Raw genomic sequence first — 17,534 nt, forward strand, 5'->3', positions numbered from 1 at the left:
ATAACTGAAGCTAGTGCAGTAAAGTGACTTGTCCTGGGCCACAGAGCTAGTAAGTGGCTGTGGTAGGATTTGAACCCAGGGTTTTCTGACCCCAAGCCCTGAAAAGGGTGGCAGTGGACCAAAGGAGGGGCCCACTATTTTCCCATCTTCCTTATATCACACAGCAGGATTTCATGAATCCCTAGAATCCCTTGTAAGTCCAGCCCATGTGTGGGTCATGTCCTTTCCTTAATATCCCTTAAAAATCTGCCTCCTCCAGGAAGGCCCCCAGGATTCCAGGTTGCCTGAGCAGCTCCTCACCTCGTTCCACACAGGATTCACACTGTTCTTGATGACCTTGGTTCGCTTCTTCACCCCTGGGGGAGAAAGGAAGAATGTGTCAGATGCAGTTAGCATTCCACTCAGTCGTGCCCAGAGATGAAGACAGGATGAAACACGTTCTCCGCATGAAAAAGAGTCACCCCAAACCAGAGGAGGTCAGAAAACCTTCCCCCAGCTCACCACAGAGAAGCCACACTAGAACGGTCTGTGCATTCTTTTATTTACCTATTCAACAATTCATAGTTAGAGCATGCTGTGTGCTAAGCACCATACTATGTGCTGGGGATGTAAAGACACAGCCAAACAGTCCTGCCCTTGAGGAGCCTCCATTCTGCTGGGATCGCGGGAACAATCTAACTAGCCCTCCTTACTTACAAGATGGAGTCCGGATTTCTGGACCTGGTACTTGAGGCTTTGCATCAACTGGGTCACCTGTTTCTCTAACATTTGGCCTCTTTTTTTTTTTTTGGCTAGGCAATAGGATTAAGTGACTTGCCCAGGGTCACACAGCTAGTGAGTGTTTTGTGTCTGAGGCAGATTTGAACTCAGGTCTTCCTGAATCCAGAGCCGGTGCTCTATTCACCGAGCCACCTTGCTGCCCTATTTGGCCTCTTTTTAATCTCCAACATGGCCTCTTCATTCCAGCCAGGCTCACCTGTCTCCTGTACCCCCTCTTTATTACATTTCCTCATACCTATCACGACGCCTTGCTCACTCCTTAACTGAAAGTACTTTCACATCTCTCCATTCATCCAATCTATCCCCATCTTCAAAATTCCCTCCCTTTGGGTGCCATCCTAATCTATACATTTATTCAGGTCCTGTAAGAATTTGAAGCTATTGGGGGCGGCTAGGTGGTACAGTGGATAGAGCACCGGCCCTGAAGTCAGGAGGACCTTAGTTCAAATCCGGCCTCAGACCAAACAATTGACACTTACTAGCTGTGTGACCCTGGGCAAGTCACTTAACCCCAATTGCCTAAAAAAAAAAAAGAATTTCAAGCTATTTTGATGATTTCATGTGTGGTCTGTCTCTCTGCTAGACTCTCATTCCCCAAGGACAAGGATGCCAAAGAGTTACTTGTGCCCAGTGAATTGTAGGGCTGGACCATTGCTCGGGCCATTTCTGGTGGCTCCAGCCCCTCGAGAAAGGGCTTGGGTGACTAACAGTCCCTTGTAGGTCCTCATGGTCCCCATCACTGGGCATGTTGGGGGACTCTGGTGCCAAATGTGCTCACAAACTCACACAAATGGAAGGAAGAGAGAGGAAGCTGTTTCTCTTTTGAAACCTCCTTCTTGATCAATCACACACCATCTGGGACCCAGCCTTAGGTTCAAACATGTCCTTTAGCAAGGGGCCAGAGCTATGTGTCACCAGAAGAGGCCCATTACCCCTCATTATACAGGTAACAGGGCATCTCAGCCATGTCACCAAACATGTTAGCTAACCCTCCCAGCTCTGAACCATCTCCCCATTTCATAAGCATCCATCTATAGCATTATCAAAATGACTAATAAAAAGGTTGACCAGAGCACAAGTCAAGTCAAGAAACACCTACTGCGTGCCAGGCACTATTCTAAGTGCTGGGGATAACAAGAAAGGCAAAAAACAATCCCTGCTCTCAAGGAGGTCAAGTCTAACGGAAAAGACAACTGGCAAACCACTGTGTACAAAGAAGGTATGTCGGAGATTATCACAGAGGGAAACCAGTAAGATTCTTTTTTGGAGCAGGGTGAGGCCATAAGAGTTAAGTGACTTGCCTAGGGTCACACAGCTAGTAAGTGTGAACTGTCTGAAGTTGGATTTGAATTCAGGCCCTCCTGACTCCCGGGCTGGTACTATATCCACTGAGCCACCCAGCTGCTCAGAAACCAGTAAGATTCAGGAGGATTTTGTTGTTCAGTCACTTCCAGTCATGTCCAACTCAGTGATCCCATTTGGAGTTTTCTTGACAAAGAAACCACTGGAGTGGTTTGCCATTTCCTTCTCCATCTCATTTTACATATAAGGAAACTGAGGCAAGCAGGGTTAAGTAACTTGCCCAGAGTCACATAACTAGTAGGCGAGGCTGGATTTGAACTCAGGAGATAAGTCTTCCTGACTCCAGCCCGGCGCTCTGTGCCTATAGCGCCCCCCAGATGCTCTTAAGGAGGACTAGGAAAGGCTTTTTGCAGAAAGAGAGATTTCAGTTGGAGTTTAAAGCAAGCCAAGTGATACCAAGACAGGGAGAATTCCAGGCGTGGGATAGAGTCAATGCAAATGCCGAGTCTGGAGAAGGAGTATCTTCTTCAAGGACCTGAGGAGGCCAGGGTCACAGGACCACACAACGTGCTGGGGGAGTAAGGTGTAAGAAGCCTGGAAAGGGAGGAGGGGGCTTACTCAAACATGGTGTGAGGGCAGACTCCACAGGACCCAACTGATTGGACCTGGGGAGGGAGAAATCATGACGAGCATCCCGAGCCACAAAACGTTCTTTTCCAAGAAGCGCCGGGTGGTGACGATGACGCCAAGGTCAGCAGAGGGATGTGAGGGGCCATCAGGGAGTGTCCCTGAGGTCAGAGGAGGAGGGAGAGGAAGGGGGAAGCGTGTCAGCCAAGGGGGCTGAGCAGCTCTTCCTGCCCCGCTGGCCAGGAATCAGAGATGGTTATCTGAAAGCGGCAGTGACGATGAATTCCCACCCAAGAAGCCTTCACTTCCCATCCCCGAAGGACCACAGAAGGGCAAGGCCTTGCTAAGGAAAGAGCTTCTCACGTTCTGTAATTCAGCCGGAGCCCTGTCCTCAGGTTAAATACCTTCTAGCCCCTCACGTGTCCACATCCCTTCTCTCCACTCCCAGAGCCACAGCCCTGGAACAAACCTTCATCCCCTCTGCCCTGGACCACCAAAGCAGCCTCCTCATCGGCCTCCCTGCTTCCAGGTTCTCCCCTCTCCACACAGCTGCCAGTGATTTTCCTAAAGTCCGGGGCTGGCTATGTCACTCCTCTACTCATTAAAATCCAATGACTCCCTAAGCATAGAAATCAACTCCTGCTCGGTATTTAAAGCTCTTCCCAACATGGCCCCTAAGTAGGCTTTCTGTCTTCTTATGCATCCATCACTCCCCTCCAGCTACTCTGGCCTCCTCTCTGTGCCCCATCTTCTGTCCTCTTGACTTCGTATCGAATCTCCCATCTTCATCATCCTTGCTTCCTTCAAGAGTCTGTAAGAATGCCAATTTCTGTAGGAGGGTCTTTCTCAGTCTCCTACCCACCCACCATCCCCTCCACCAGCTGCTAGGACCAGTACCTCCAAAGTTACATCCTGAATGTATTTTATAACTACCTCCTAATTCACAGTTTGTCCCTACCATTAAATAGCCTGTGAGCCCCAGAGGGCAGGACTGTTTTTCCCCTTCTTTGTATCCCTAGAGCTTAGCATAGAACCTGGGACTTAAGAAATGCCTGACAAGTGACTATGGGGAGGCAGCAGGGTACTGTGGAAAGAGAAGGATGTGGAGTCAACGGACCCCAGCTCAACTCCCAGCTTACTACCCTTGTGATCCTAACCAATCCCCTTGGGTCCTCAGTTTCCTCATCTGTAAAATGAGGGGATTGGGCTAAGTGGCTCCCAAGGTTCCTTCTGTTGTAAAAATGCATGACCTTATGACTGTTTGATTGCTGCTAGCAAATATGACAAGGAACCTTATGGTTCATTCATTTATTCAGAAACTTACTGAGGATATAGGCCCTGGATGAGGGGTGGGCCCATGAGGACCATTTGTTACGTGTTTGTGAAGACTAATCTTGAAGGGTACGTCTTGGATTAGAGACGGCAGCTGAGGTCCCTGCCACCTCTATAATTCTGCCATTCTGCCCATCCTTTGGCTGAAGCCCATCCTTTAGCTCAGGAATTCATTCTCTAGCTCAGGAATTCATCCTCTCTCTGTCTCTTTCTGTCTTTCCCTCTCTCTTTCTCTCTCCCGTTTTCCTCTTCCTTCATCTCTCTCTCTCTCTCTCTCTCTCTCTCTCTCTCTCTCTCTCTCTCTCTCTCTCTCTCTCCAATCAGGGTTAAGTGACTTACTCAGGGTCACATAGCTAGCAAGTCTCTAAGACTGGATTTGAATAGACACAGAATTCTTAACCTGAGATCTGTAAACTTGGGGGGTTTTTTAATATTTTTATAATTGTAGTGCAATAGAATCGCTTTCCTTTGTAATCCTGTGTATTTTATTTTATTTTATCTTATGCATTGAAAATCATTCTTCTGAAGAGGGGCCCATGGGTTCCATTAGACTGACTGCCAGAGGGCTCCAGGACACAAAAGACTGTAAGCCCTTTAAGGGCAGGGCTCTTTCCTTTCTGTCTTAGTCTCCCCAGGGTTTAACACAGCAGTGCCTGGCACTTCTCCATCGATTGCTCATTGTTGATCGATCCAAGGCTGTGCTCGCTCAATCTTCCACAGGGGTTGTCCACTCAACATGTTAGGGCTCTTCCTCTAGCTCTTCCCTAGACTCAGAAGGAGTGCTTGGCACATAATCAATCAATAAACATTTGTTCAGTGCCTGCTAAGTGCCAGGCACTGTGTTAAGCTCTGGGGATACAAAAAGAGGCAAAAGACAGTGTCTGTCCTCAAGGAGCTTACAGTCTAACAGGGGAGACTAATGTAAACAAATCTAGACAAAGCAAGCTGTATACAGGATAAATAGGAAATGAGTAATAGAGGTAAGATGCTGGAATTAAGAGGAGTTGCGGAAGGCTTCCTGTAGAAGGTAGGATTTTAGCTGGAATTTAAAGGAAGCCAGGGAGGTCAGGAGTCTGAGTGAAGGAGGGAGTGCATTCCAGGCTTGGGGGGCAGCCAGAGAGAATCCCCAGAGCTGAGAGATGGAGGGTCTTGTTGGTAGAACAGCCAAGAGGCCAGGGTCACTGGATCAAAGAGCATGTGTCAGGGGAGGAAGGTGTAAGAAGACTGGAAAGGTAGGAGGTGGCAAGGCTATGAAGCCTGTGAATCCCAAGCAGACTATTTTGTATTTGCTCCTGGAAGCAACAGGAAGCCATTGGAGTTTACTGGAGGTTGGTGGGTGATGTGATCAGACCTGTGCTTTAGGAAGATCATCTTACTAGCTGAATGGAGACTGTTCCATTCCATTTTCTAGAAAACAGGTCACTGTGATGGCAGGGGACAATGAGGTCACCCCTCTGGCTGGAGAAGAGGATGTGCTCATGGTACAGTGGAAAGAACACAGTCAGAGGACCAGGGTTCGAAGCCTAGCTCTAACACTTCCTGTGTGATCTTGGACAAATCATTTAACCTCTCTGTGCCTCAGTTTCTTCATCTGTAAAATTAAGAGGTGTTCTAGATGGCCTCTAAGTTTTTTCTAGACTCTAAATCTATGATCCAAATGGTTTATAACATGCATAGTGCCTTGCACACAGTAGGCATTTAATAAACACTTACCAAATGGAATAATTGGAACTTTAGGAGACAGGACCCCTACTCAGAAGAATGTGTTTAAATGCATAAAATAAAATACACAGGGTTATAAAGAAAGCCTATTGTATTGAAATAGTTACAAAGTATTTAGTTCCCATATTCCAGATTAAGATCTCTGCTTGGCCCATATCAGACTGCGTGCCATTTTGGGGAGGGAGGGGGAGGAAAATTTAAAACTAAAAAGCTTGTGGAGGTGATTGTTGATCATTCACAATAAATTAATTAAAAATTTTTTAAAAAGAATCTCTGCTTGAAAAAATGAGTGAACAATTAAATAAATAAAAAAACTGACAACTTCACACTCTCATTGACCATCCCCACCGAGGCAGCCCAGAAGAGCAGACCAGACCAAAGAAACATTACAAGAAGACCCTCCTCCCCAGCTCTTCCAGGCTATTTTGGGAAGCAGTGCATGAAATTCCAACCCAGGGAATGCCAAACTGCCAGCCACATATCAACAGGTTGGCAGGCTTCATGTAAGAGAGCAGGGCAGGTGGGGGTGGCGGACACTGGAGAGGCTGGACACTGGGGAGTTTGGACATGGGGGAATCTGGACATGGGGAAGCCTGGACACTGGGGAGCTTGGAAACTGAGGAGCTTGGACACGGGAGGGCCTAGACACTGGGAATCCTGGCCATGGGGAAACCTGGATGCAGAAAAGTCTAGACACTGGGGAGCCTGGCTTTCTGGTTTGGGGGTGGATTCATTAGTAAAGTCCTAATTAAACTTCCCCTGTCGCTTTCCCCTCTTCCATTGATTTCATCTTTCAGGACATGTCTGTGACCATATATAGCCACTGTTTGCAGCTGTGCTGGAAAAGGAGAGGAAGGCTGGCTCTCCTCTCAGATTTACTTATTTTTCTTTTTCACAAGGTTTGACTCATGACCATTGTTCTGTTTCTTCATTTTGATGGATTCTTCCTCTTCCTCTTCTCTTCTCGGGAGAACCCCTCCCCCACTCCCAACCTCAGCCATAAATCCTCACAAAGGGAAGAGGGGAGACAAGGGAGAGATAGCAACTGAGACAGAGATAGAGAGGGAGGGAGGGAGGGGGACAGAGAGAGAGAGAGAGAGAGAGAGAGAGAGAGAGAGAGAGAGAGAGAGAGAGAGAGAGAGAGAGATTTGGAAAAGGGAAGGGTGATCACTCAGTCAATCACTTCTTAAAGATTTTTCCCTCAGTTCTACCAGTGCTATGAAGACAGTAGGTGCTTAATAAATGCTAGGTGGATTGCCATTCTCTACCTGGAATGCCCCCTCCCCACTCTATCCCAGCCTGCTGAAATTCTAAACCAGCCTTCAAAGCCCAGTTCAAATGTGACCTTCCACTACTGCCCTGATTCCCTTCCCCAGAGTCTGAAAGGAGGTCTCCTTCCGGGGATCTATTACAGCATTGTTTTGGTTTTTTATTCTCTTATACACAATAGATTTTATTTTCAACTCAATTGAACAAGCTTTTATTAACACCTGCCATAGGGAAAGTGTGGTGTTGTGTGCTGGAGAGTACAAAGTTAAAACAAAACAGCCTTGGTTACCTTCAGGATCTCACACCACATTGAGAGAGGGGAGGAGGAAAGAGCAGAGACCCAGACAATGGAATATAAAATGGAGCAGAGGAATCGGAGTGGAGGGGAGAGCCCAAGCAGCTGGGAGATCCGGGATGGCTTCCTGCAGGAGGGGGCTCTAGAACAGAACCTGGGAAGGATGTAGGAATGACAGGAGACAGAGGCCAGGATTGAAGGCGAATGGAGGGGCAGCTGGAATGTGGCTCCTCAATGTTTCCAAAATACAACTTTTTGTCTTTCCCCACCCCCAAAACACATCCCTCCTCTGGACTCCCCTATTTCTGCCCAGGGCACCACCAACCACCATCCTTTCCGTCACAACCTCAACATCTTCCTCACTTCCCTCTCTTGAACCCAGCAGAGGTAATGAGCTTCCAAGTCCCATCAATTCTACCCCCAGAGCTTCCTTTGAATCAGTGCCCTGCTTCCCACTCAGAGAGTTGCTGTCCTGCTCCAGGCTCTGGACTCTTGTGCTATCCATTCAATCTCTCCCCCCTCCGACCCATCCTCCACATCGCTGCCAGAGGAATTTCCTTTAAAGCACAGCCCTGGGGCAGCTAGGTGGCCACTTACTAGCTGTGTGACCCTGGGCAAGTCACTTAACCCCAATTGCCTAGCCCTGCCCATGTCACTCCCTTGGAGTCAGATACAAACTCCTCACTTGTCATTTCAAGTCCTTCCCAACCCAGTTCTGACCCAGCAGGAATGCACTCCCTCTTCCTTCCTACCTCTTGGAATCCTTCAAGGGTCTGCTAAGGTGCCCTCTTCTCCATGAGGCCTTCCTGGATTCCTGAAGCTGCAAGGGCCTTCCCCCCACAAAAAAAAAATTGCATCTCTCTCCTTCTCTCTTCCTCTCCCTCTCCTCTTCCCCTCTCTGTCTCTGTCTCTCTCTCTCTACACACACACACACACACACACACACACACACACACACACACACAAACAAAATGATGTGTCCTCTACAGAATGTGAGCTTCTTGAAGGAAGGGATGCCTTCATTTTGTCTTGGCATCCCTAGCACCTGATACAGTAGGTGCTTAATCAATGTTTATCAATGGATTGACTGCTAGCCCTGTACCTCCTTCTAGAAGTTAATCTCCTTGAGGGACAAGATTGAGTCTAAATTGCAGGATCACCAGGCTCAAAGTCTAAAAGCAAAGAAATGAACTTTCAGTTCAGAAGTTCTTAAACAGGAGGTCCATGAACTTATTTTTTTAATGTTGATAAAAATACTTCATTGATTTACTTTGTACTCCTTACGTATTTTATTTTCTGTATTTAAAAACATGCTTCTGAGAAGGAATCCACAGGCTTCACCAGACTGCCAAAGGGTCCCGGATACAGAACAGGTTAAGAACTCTTAGATTAGACTTAATTTTACAGAGAGGAAGGGAAGTGACTTGCCCAAGGTCACATAGATCATACTAGCAGAGCAGAAATTTGAATGAAGCCTTTTCTATACTCTCAGACCCCTCAAAGCCATCTACTAGTACTGCATATTAAGTATGTTTATTGATTTGTTAAAATGCATTGAAACTGGATGAGGAAAAGTCCTTTTAAGGAGGAAGAAAAAAAGTGATTCCTTATGTCAAGCCTAAATCATTCCTAAACAGTGTCTTCTCTCCTAAGGGAGACAGGGAATACAATGAACAAGTCACTCTTAGAACAATTGGTCATATATTTGAGGACTATGATGAAGTGCAGACCTAGCCACAGACAGATGTCATCTGAGGATGGTTAAGCCTGGTGAAACTGGAGAGGTTAATCACCAAGAAGTGGGGTTTGGAATTTTTGAGGCCATAGCTATCCCCAGTGATCACTGACCAAATTACAGAGGGTTGTAATCGCTCCTCTCCTGACTTCTTCCACCATATGTTTATGCCCCACCCCAGCCATTTCGACTTTCCTATTAGAATGTAAATGACAGCAGGGACTTTTTTCCACTGGTATTAGTGTTTTCTGTGCTTAGCACATGTCTTAGCACTTGTCTTGGCACATAGCAAGCAGCATGATAAATGCTAGTTGACCAACTGAAGAAATTACAGATCTTAAAGTATGGAATTAATCTGAAGCATAGCTACCCAATCTTGAGTCATTCCAAGTTTCTTCAGATTTTCCTTCTTAGCTCTAAGCTCCCGTTCCCAGAACCAATGAGTGGAAGGGGACCTGAGAAAGCACCCAGTCCAACAAGGACCCTTACAACTCACCTGCATGTGGCCAGGAAGACCTCCAAGGGGGGAGGGGGAAACTCACTCTCAAAGCAGCCCTTCAACATGGGATCCTAAGTGTAGAATTCAAAGGGACTTCAGAGGTCATCTACTTCAACATTGGGGGTGAAGTGGGTAGAAAAATGCTGGGCCTGAAGTCAGGAAGCCTCATCTTTGTGAGTTCAAATCTTACTTCTTACTATCATATCCTCTTACTTATCAAATCTTTCACTTTCTAGCTGAGTGACCCTGGGCAAGTCCCGTCACTCTGTTTGCCTCAGTTTCCTCATCTGTAAAATGAGCTAGAGAGGGAAATGACAAAACAGTCTGGCATCTTTGCCAAGAAAACCCCAAATAGAGTCATGAAGAGTCAGACATGACTGAAACAACTGAACAACAAACCCAACATTACAGATGAGGAAACTGAGTCCCACAGGGGTTAAACTCAAGGGTGCAAGTTTGAATCAGGCTTGGGAGAGCCAGCTATTAAATTCAACATGAGCATTTACACCTCAGAAATCCACAAGCACTAGAAATTGGGGCACAATGTATTATTCTGTTGGTTGTCTGGACTTCAGAAAGTGACGGAGATGATGTTGATAATGCAGATTAAATTTAAAAGTGTGTCCTATATACATTTTATTCCAAGCAGCCAGTTGGTGAACATTTATCAGCATGCCCCTTCCCCTCACCCCTCACAGTTAAGTGCCTTGTTTTAGGTAACACCAGTAGTGAATGGAAGAAATAGCATTTGAATTCATCTTCCTGAATCCACTCTATCTACAAGGTCACACTGTCCCTGTACAAATAAGGAAACTGAGGCCCAGAGAGGATGTTACTTACCTATGGTCATATGAGTTAATGACAATCCGGGAGTAAGATGAATTTTTGTATAGCTGCGCCTGCCTGCCCACTCACCTTTTCTCTTCCCTGAGTTCTTAATCCAAGGAATCAATGGATAGATTTCAGGAAATCCCTGCACTTGGATGGGATATATATATGTATGTATGTATGTATGTATGTATGTATGTATGTATGTATGTGTGTATGTATGTATCTGTATATATGTATATGTGCATATCTATGTGTATATGTGCATGTATGCATATATGTGTGTATATGTATATGTCTCAACCACAGGTACCACAGTGCTTGGCATATAATAGGTGCTTAATAAATGCTTATTGATGGATATAATTCATTTCCTTTTCCAGTCAGTCAATAGGCATGCTGTTGTTCAATCACGTCCAACTCTTGGCGACCCCTTTTTGGGATTTTCTTGGCAAAGATACTGGAGTGGTTTGCCATTTCCTTCTCCAGCTCATTTTACAAGTGAGGAAACTGAGGCAAACCAAGTTTAAGCGATTTGCTGAGGGTCACCCAGCTAGGAAGTATCTGAGGTCAGATGGGAACTCATGAAGGTAAGTCTGGATTCCAAGCCCAACCCTCTATCCACTGTGCCACCTAGCTGCCAAGAAATGCCTAGGCATTTATTATGTGCCAGGCACAGTGCTAACACTGAATATACAAAGAAAGACAAAAGACAGTCCCTGGCCTTGAGGAACTCACATTCTGAGGAGCACACAATCCACAAACAACTTGGTGCTAACAGGCTAAATATAGAATAAATAGGAAATAATTAACCAAGGGAAGGCACGAGAATTCAGAGGGGCTCAGAAAGGCTTCCTGTTGAAGTGAAGAAGTTTAGCTGGAGCTTGAAGGAAGCTGGGGAAGCTGGGGGACACCATGATGTCATTTATTTAATTCATTTAAAGCATCATGAGAAGGGTTCTATAGGCTCTGCCAAACTGCCCCCTGGTCCAGGGCACCAGAAGCTAAGACCCTCCGTTGCATCTGCCAGAGCCCTCCTCACACGGGTTTAGGCACTACGCTGCTCACAACCTTCCAATGGTTCCCCACAGGGACAAAGTAAAGTTCTCCAACAGCCCTTCGAGGCCCCCCACAATTCAGTGCTGTCCTCCCTTTCCAGACTCATCTACTTCTCATCTCTTACCGTTCATTCCATTTTTTTTAATCAGACTTATGGTTTCATTGATATAGGAATTGTCTACTGAGGAAAATTCCTCTATCAAGGCAGAACAAAACCTTCTCTGTCCTTTGTAGATTTACAGAACTGACTAAAGCCCAGAAAAGCTAAGGGACTTACTCAAAGTCACACAGCCAGGATGTATCAGGGGTGCGACTCAAACCCAGGGTCTTCCTGGCTTCAAGGCCAGCTCCCAATCCAAGCTGCCTCCACCCTCGCCCAGCCCAGGAAGGCTACTCAGTCCCATTTCCTGCCTTCCTGTGTTTGCCCAAGCTGTTCCTTGTATCTGGAGTATGTTCACTCTCTCCTTCTCCCCTCCCTACTCCTTTACAGCCCAGGGCTCCTAATGCCCTATTGCCAAAAGTGTGTTGGTAAATGTTTAACAACCAGCTCTCTGTCAAAAAAAAAAAGCCTGCAGGACACACTTTTCAACTTAACCTGCATTATTAAAATTTTCTCCATCACTTTCATAACTCTAGACAATCTACAAAACAATAATTAAGCCCTGTTATGTAAGTTTGCCTACTTTCTGAGGAGTAAATGCTCCCACTAAAAATTTAATAACTGGCTCATATAGCTATTGCCCCCAAATCCCTCATTGAATTAATGGTCTTGACCCATGTTAGACCTCACAGAGTCATTTGCTTATACCTCTTTAATTCACTTACTCTATGATATTTTTATCACAGTTATTTGTGTAGCTGTCATATTGCTACCATCACTGGCAAATAAACTCAAGAGAGAAGGAAAAATGTCTTATTTAAACCTTGTGTCTCACTCAAAGCTTAGAAGGCTGTTCTGTGCCCATCAGTTTTATACTCACAGCACAGCAGCCAAAGGAGCTCTTTGGTCTTAGCACATCTTCTCACTAAGCCTCAGTTTCTTCATATGTAAAAACGAGGGGATTGGACTAGAGCAGGAATTCTTAATATTCTGGAGCTCATAAACTCCTTGAATAGTAAAGTGAAGACTATGGACCCCTTCTCAGAAGAATGCTGTTCAATGAGTAAAATAAAGGGCATAGTATTACAAAGGAAACCAATTATAATACAATAGTATCGAATTTAAAAAGAAAAAATCCAGATCAGGGACTCTAGGTTAAGAACACCTGGTCTATAAGATGGACACCGCTAAAGGATTGGCAGAATCACAGAATTTTCCAGCCGTCAGGGACTCAGCTGCCCTTTAGCCCATCAAGACGTCTGTTGACTTTTTCCCATCCAAAGTTCAGGGGCCCCCTGAACTTTACCCACACATCTCTTTGGGGGAATGAGGTCTCCAGGTTAAGAATCCCTGAGCTAGGCTGTCTCTGCACAGTCTCTCTGCCCAGACTTGATGTCGATACCATCTCCCAGCTGTGACATTCTCTATTCTAGGATCTCTTCCACTTCTGATTCCGTATTTTAAAGTCCTTTCTCCCAGCTCTGACCTTCTGGGTTCCCAGGGCCCTTCCAGCTCTCCCTAACTTTGGGCTCTTAGGGCCCCTGTTCTAGAGTCCCAGGTCCCTTCTAACTGGGCACGCCAGTGGGTCAGTAAAGCCCCAGGACGCCGCGCCCTGGGGGTCTTGGCCCGGTCCCCTCGGATCGGCCGCCCCGGGGCTCTCACCTCGGAAAGTCAAGCTGGCCACAGGATCGCTGTGCCGGTCCTTCTTCTCCACACTGGGGAGGTTGATGGCCCGCTGCAAGAGGCAACAAAGCATGGCTCCGGGGCGGTTAGCCGGGCAGCCCCGGGCGCAAGGGAGAGAAAGAGGGGCCGGCGCGGGCACGGGCACGGGCGCCCGGGGCTGGCCCAAGCCGGGCGGCCAGAGAGAGCCGAGCCAGCCGGAGCCTGGTGAGGGCAGCGCTGGGGGGCGGGCTGGGCTGGGCAGGGAGGGAGGGAGAGCCGGCAGCCACTCGGGGCCAGTCGGAGGCAGCTTTGCTCCAGCGGCCGAGCCTGCCAGGGAGGAGGACACCAGACACTCGCGAGGCGGAGCCCTGTTGGGTCTCCGGAGGGAGGGCCGGGGTCCGAGTCTATTCCACTGCCCGGACGAGTAGTACCACCTCCCTGTGCACCACTAGAACTGGGCAGAGACCCGCTGGGGACCCGCGTCCTGGGGGGGGTACCCCGCTGGCCAGTGGAGGCCCGCTCCCCCTCCTCTGGAGCTCACAGTCTTGTGGGGAGATAAGGGCGAGCCACACACAGAAGGAGGAAGTTACCGGGATAGCTGGAACCAGGTTTAGGGAAGGAGCACGGATCTGGGAGAGAGAAACTAGGAGGGGGGCCCGAGAATTGTAGGGAAAAGGAAGGGGAGACCACGGGGAAGGAAGAGGGAGACTAGGTCAACCAGGAATCTAAGCAGGTGGTTGGACGAAGACTCAAATGATCCGCAGCTGGAAGGAACCCCAAAGGTCATCTGCTCCAGCCCCCCCCCTTACTTTACAGATCAGGAAACTGAGGCCATCGAGGTAGCAGGTGCTTAGAATTTGAACCCTCCTCCTCTGACTCCAGATCCAGGGTTCTCCCACTGCTACCTTCAGGCAGAGCTGGGCTCAGCTTTTTGCCTTTGACACATACTAGCTGTGTGACCCTCAGCAAGTCACTTAACCTTTCTATATACCTCAGTTTTCTCCTCTGTCAAGCATAATAACATTTGTAGTACAAAGATCTAGTAAGGCTCCACTGCAATAATGCCATAAAGTGCTTTGCAGACCTTGAAGTGCTGTCACTTCGGCCAGAAGCCCTAGAGAAATCCCCCAAGGCATCGAAAAATAATAACTAAGGACGATGTGGGGCTTCTCCTATCTTGCCCACTGGCCTTGCCCAGAAGTTCAAGAGCCAGATGCCTGCTGGTTCCCGTGTTAGCAGCCTCTGAGGTCGGAACTACAGTTATTGTCTTCATTTAGCAAATGAGGAAAAGGAGATTCAGACAAATTAAACAACCAAGGTCACACAGAGCAGAGGGAAGATTGGTACCTAGCTCTCTCCAAACTCCAAATGCAGGTCCCCTCTCCCAGCCTGCTTTTCCCCTACAGTAGGACCACACAGTCCGGTATTTAAACACATCCTGCCCCGTCCATCTCTCTAAGGTGCCTCCTTAGAGTCCAGCTGGGACAAGGCACACAAGAGGTACACCAGAGACAGAGTGAATTTACCAGAAGAAGGAATCACTGAAAGCAATACCTCCATTTTTCATGGCTGCATGCTCTCCTCTCCAGTGCAGATCACAACCCTTATACACCTTAGGAGGTCATCACCATCATCCTTTGCAACTTAGAATAAACTGAGACCCAGAGAAATTAAGTCGCTGGCCCAGAACCAAAAGCCCACAAGTAGATGAGGCAGGATTGAAACCTAACTTTTCTGTCTCCGGGTCCAGCACTCTATTCACAGCCCTCAAGTTGCCTCTTACCCTGGCACCACAGGGCAACATGGAAGGAGACTTTTGGGGAGTAGAGTCAGGCTGGCTCCCAGCTCAGACTCCCTGCTCTCCCTATCCCTTTAGTCATTGCAGACTTAACTAGACTAGTCCTCAGATGAGCAAGATAAAAAGCAGAGCTCTGCACACAGAGGATATTTGACAAATGGCCAGGATTTCTAGCATAGTAAGACCTACCATAGCTTGTCCTCCTCTGGCAGAGCCTTTGAGAACCCAGGGAACCCTCCATAACAGGACATCGAGGCAAGAGACTAATTAAAAATATGGGCTGGCCCATTCCCAGGCTACAACAGACCAGCTTCCTCAAATTCCTTGTGAGCCTGTTCTTCATAACTCTGAATTTATTTTCAATAGCAGAGGGTGGTTTGACAAGGCCCCAGGTCAGCTCTAAAGCCTATTTCATTTCCCTTCCTCCTGGGCTGCTGCAGTAGCCTCCAAGATCTCCCTGGCTCCAGTCTCTCCTCTCTCCAACTCATTCTCCACAGAGTAACACAGGAGCCAAGATAATCTTGATGGAAGTCTTAGAGGCAATCTATTACAACCCTCTATTTCAAGTGGGAAAACAGAGGCCGGCAGAGGGCAGTGACTTGCCCAAGGTGGCACAGGTAGAAGGCAACAGAACCAACATTACAAACTAAGTCCTCTGACTAGAAATCCAGCATGTTAACTCTCCTGCTCAAGGGTTTTCTATGGCTCCCTATCACCTCTAGGATAAAATACAAATTACTCAGTCTTACGTTCAAAGACCTTCACAGTCTGGCTTTCATGACTTTATTTCACAACTCCCTTTCATGCCCTCTCTGTATCTTCCTCCTCCTCAAATTTGGCTAAGCCCCCCCCATGCCTGGAATGCACTGCCTCCTCCTTTCTTCCTTTCCCAATCTTTTCTTTCTTCCAAACCAAGCTCAGGGGACATCATCTCTTAAAGTCTTCTGATGCCCCCTCCCCTCTTGCCAGTGCTTTCTCCCTCTGACACTTACTTCCTGTGTGACCTTGAGGAGGTCACTTCACCATCTCTATGGGCCTCAGTTTCCTCATCTGTAAAATGAGGAGGTTTGAACTAAATCATCTCTGAAGTGCCTCCTAGACCAGTGATTCTCAAATTCCTTTGCATTTACTTCTATGCTCCATCTTCCAATAGAATTAAGTCCCATATGGCCAGAGAGAGTCCAGCAGGGATGGCTGGATATGCCAATAGTATGACGGTAGGATTATCTGGCCAAACTCTCTAATTTTTTTAAATGAAGGTGGAAACTGAGTATTACTAATAATAATAGCTAACATTTATATAGCACATTAAGGTTTACAAAGCTCTTTACCAATATTATCTCACTTGACCCTCACAAAAACCCTGTGAGATTGTGGTTATTATCTTCATTTTACAGATGAGAAACTGAGGCTGAGTAATATAAAGTGACTTGCCCGTAATCCTTTGACAAAGGAAGGATTTGAATTCAGGTCTTCCTGAATTAATTTTAACTGAGGCTCAAAGAGATCCAGAGACCAGCCCAAGGTCACACAGTCCTCAGATGCCACAGCCAGTGACCATTCCATCATCCCACACTACCTCCTGGGGGGGGAAGGGTAGTCAGATTCACTTGTGGTACACACCTGCAGTATCTGTTTCTGGACGTAAGGAAGCATTAGCAACACTTAGGAAAGGGAAGTCTGGACAACTATACATGCAGAAGGGTAATTCCAGGGATCTTAGCAACCACTCATTCCAAGCCATATCAGAACAAGAACTCCCGTTATCATGCAGGTGAAAACAGCAATCTCATCAAATATCCCTATTGAGAGGACGCCCATGATCTCTCAAGGCACCACCACCCGAGGATGGCGCTCCTTATTTTCCAGAACTCTCAGCCCATGGATGGTAAGGGAGTCAAACAACTGGGCCAGAAGGAGATCACAGGGGTCTCTTTGCTGGCACTGAGGCAGGACTCTATTGCTTTGCCCATATCTAAATCCAAGTCCCAGTCCTGGGGGGCAGTCCTGGGTCAGGAGGAGCACTAACACACCAGAACTTGCGGCCACAGTGGAGCAGGAAACCCTCCTCCCAGTTCCAGGGCAAAAAGAGTGCTGTGGTCACTCACAGACCAGAGCACAGGCCAAGAGAGTAGTCAACACCTCTCCTTAGATCACACCACCTTAGAAAAACTGAAAACGTTCAGGTCCCTAGAAGTATCTCTGAAAACAGCTGCACAAAACTCCTGCACAGTTCACCCTCCACCCTGGAAGCAGAGCCCTACTTTAACAAAGAGCTAAAAGTTGACTGATAGGCTGGGAAAATGGGCAAACAGAAAAAAAAAATCTGACCATAGAAAGTGACTATGGTGACAAAGAAAATCAAAACACACACTCAGAAGAAGACAACAAAGTCAAAGCTCCTACATTCAGAGCCTCCAAGAAAAATATGAATCAGTCCCAGGGCCACGGAAGAGCTCAAAAAAGATTTTAAAAATCAAGTAAGAGAGGTAGAGGAAAAATAGGCAAGAGAAATGAGAATGATGT

At 47.1% G+C, this 17,534-nt stretch overlaps 1 protein-coding gene across 11 annotated transcripts in view; it reads right to left on the reverse strand.

Moving 5' to 3' along the window:
• Nucleotides 1-17,534, reverse strand: part of DYSF (dysferlin) — a 257,583-nt gene that overhangs the window by 219,934 nt on the left and 20,115 nt on the right. For 7 of the 11 annotated variants that reach the window (XM_078149260.1, XM_078149259.1, XM_078149257.1 and 4 more), the window contains exons 1-2: nucleotides 13,211-13,557; nucleotides 301-356 (exon numbers count right to left, since the gene is read on the reverse strand). In XM_078149260.1, coding sequence (XP_078005386.1) covers nucleotides 301-356; nucleotides 13,211-13,304 — 150 coding nt within the window. In that variant the 5' untranslated portion in view covers nucleotides 13,305-13,557. Of the gene's footprint in view, nucleotides 1-300; nucleotides 357-13,210; nucleotides 13,558-17,534 lie in introns of those variants that run through there. The other 4 variants (XM_021001176.2, XM_078149256.1, XM_021001178.2 and 1 more) reach the window with 2 other exon arrangements.

This window comes from Phascolarctos cinereus, unplaced genomic scaffold (assembly GCF_003287225.1).
Source record: "Phascolarctos cinereus isolate Bilbo 61053 unplaced genomic scaffold, phaCin_HiC Scaffold_2;HRSCAF=192, whole genome shotgun sequence".
Classification (NCBI taxonomy): domain Eukaryota; kingdom Metazoa; phylum Chordata; class Mammalia; order Diprotodontia; family Phascolarctidae; genus Phascolarctos; species Phascolarctos cinereus.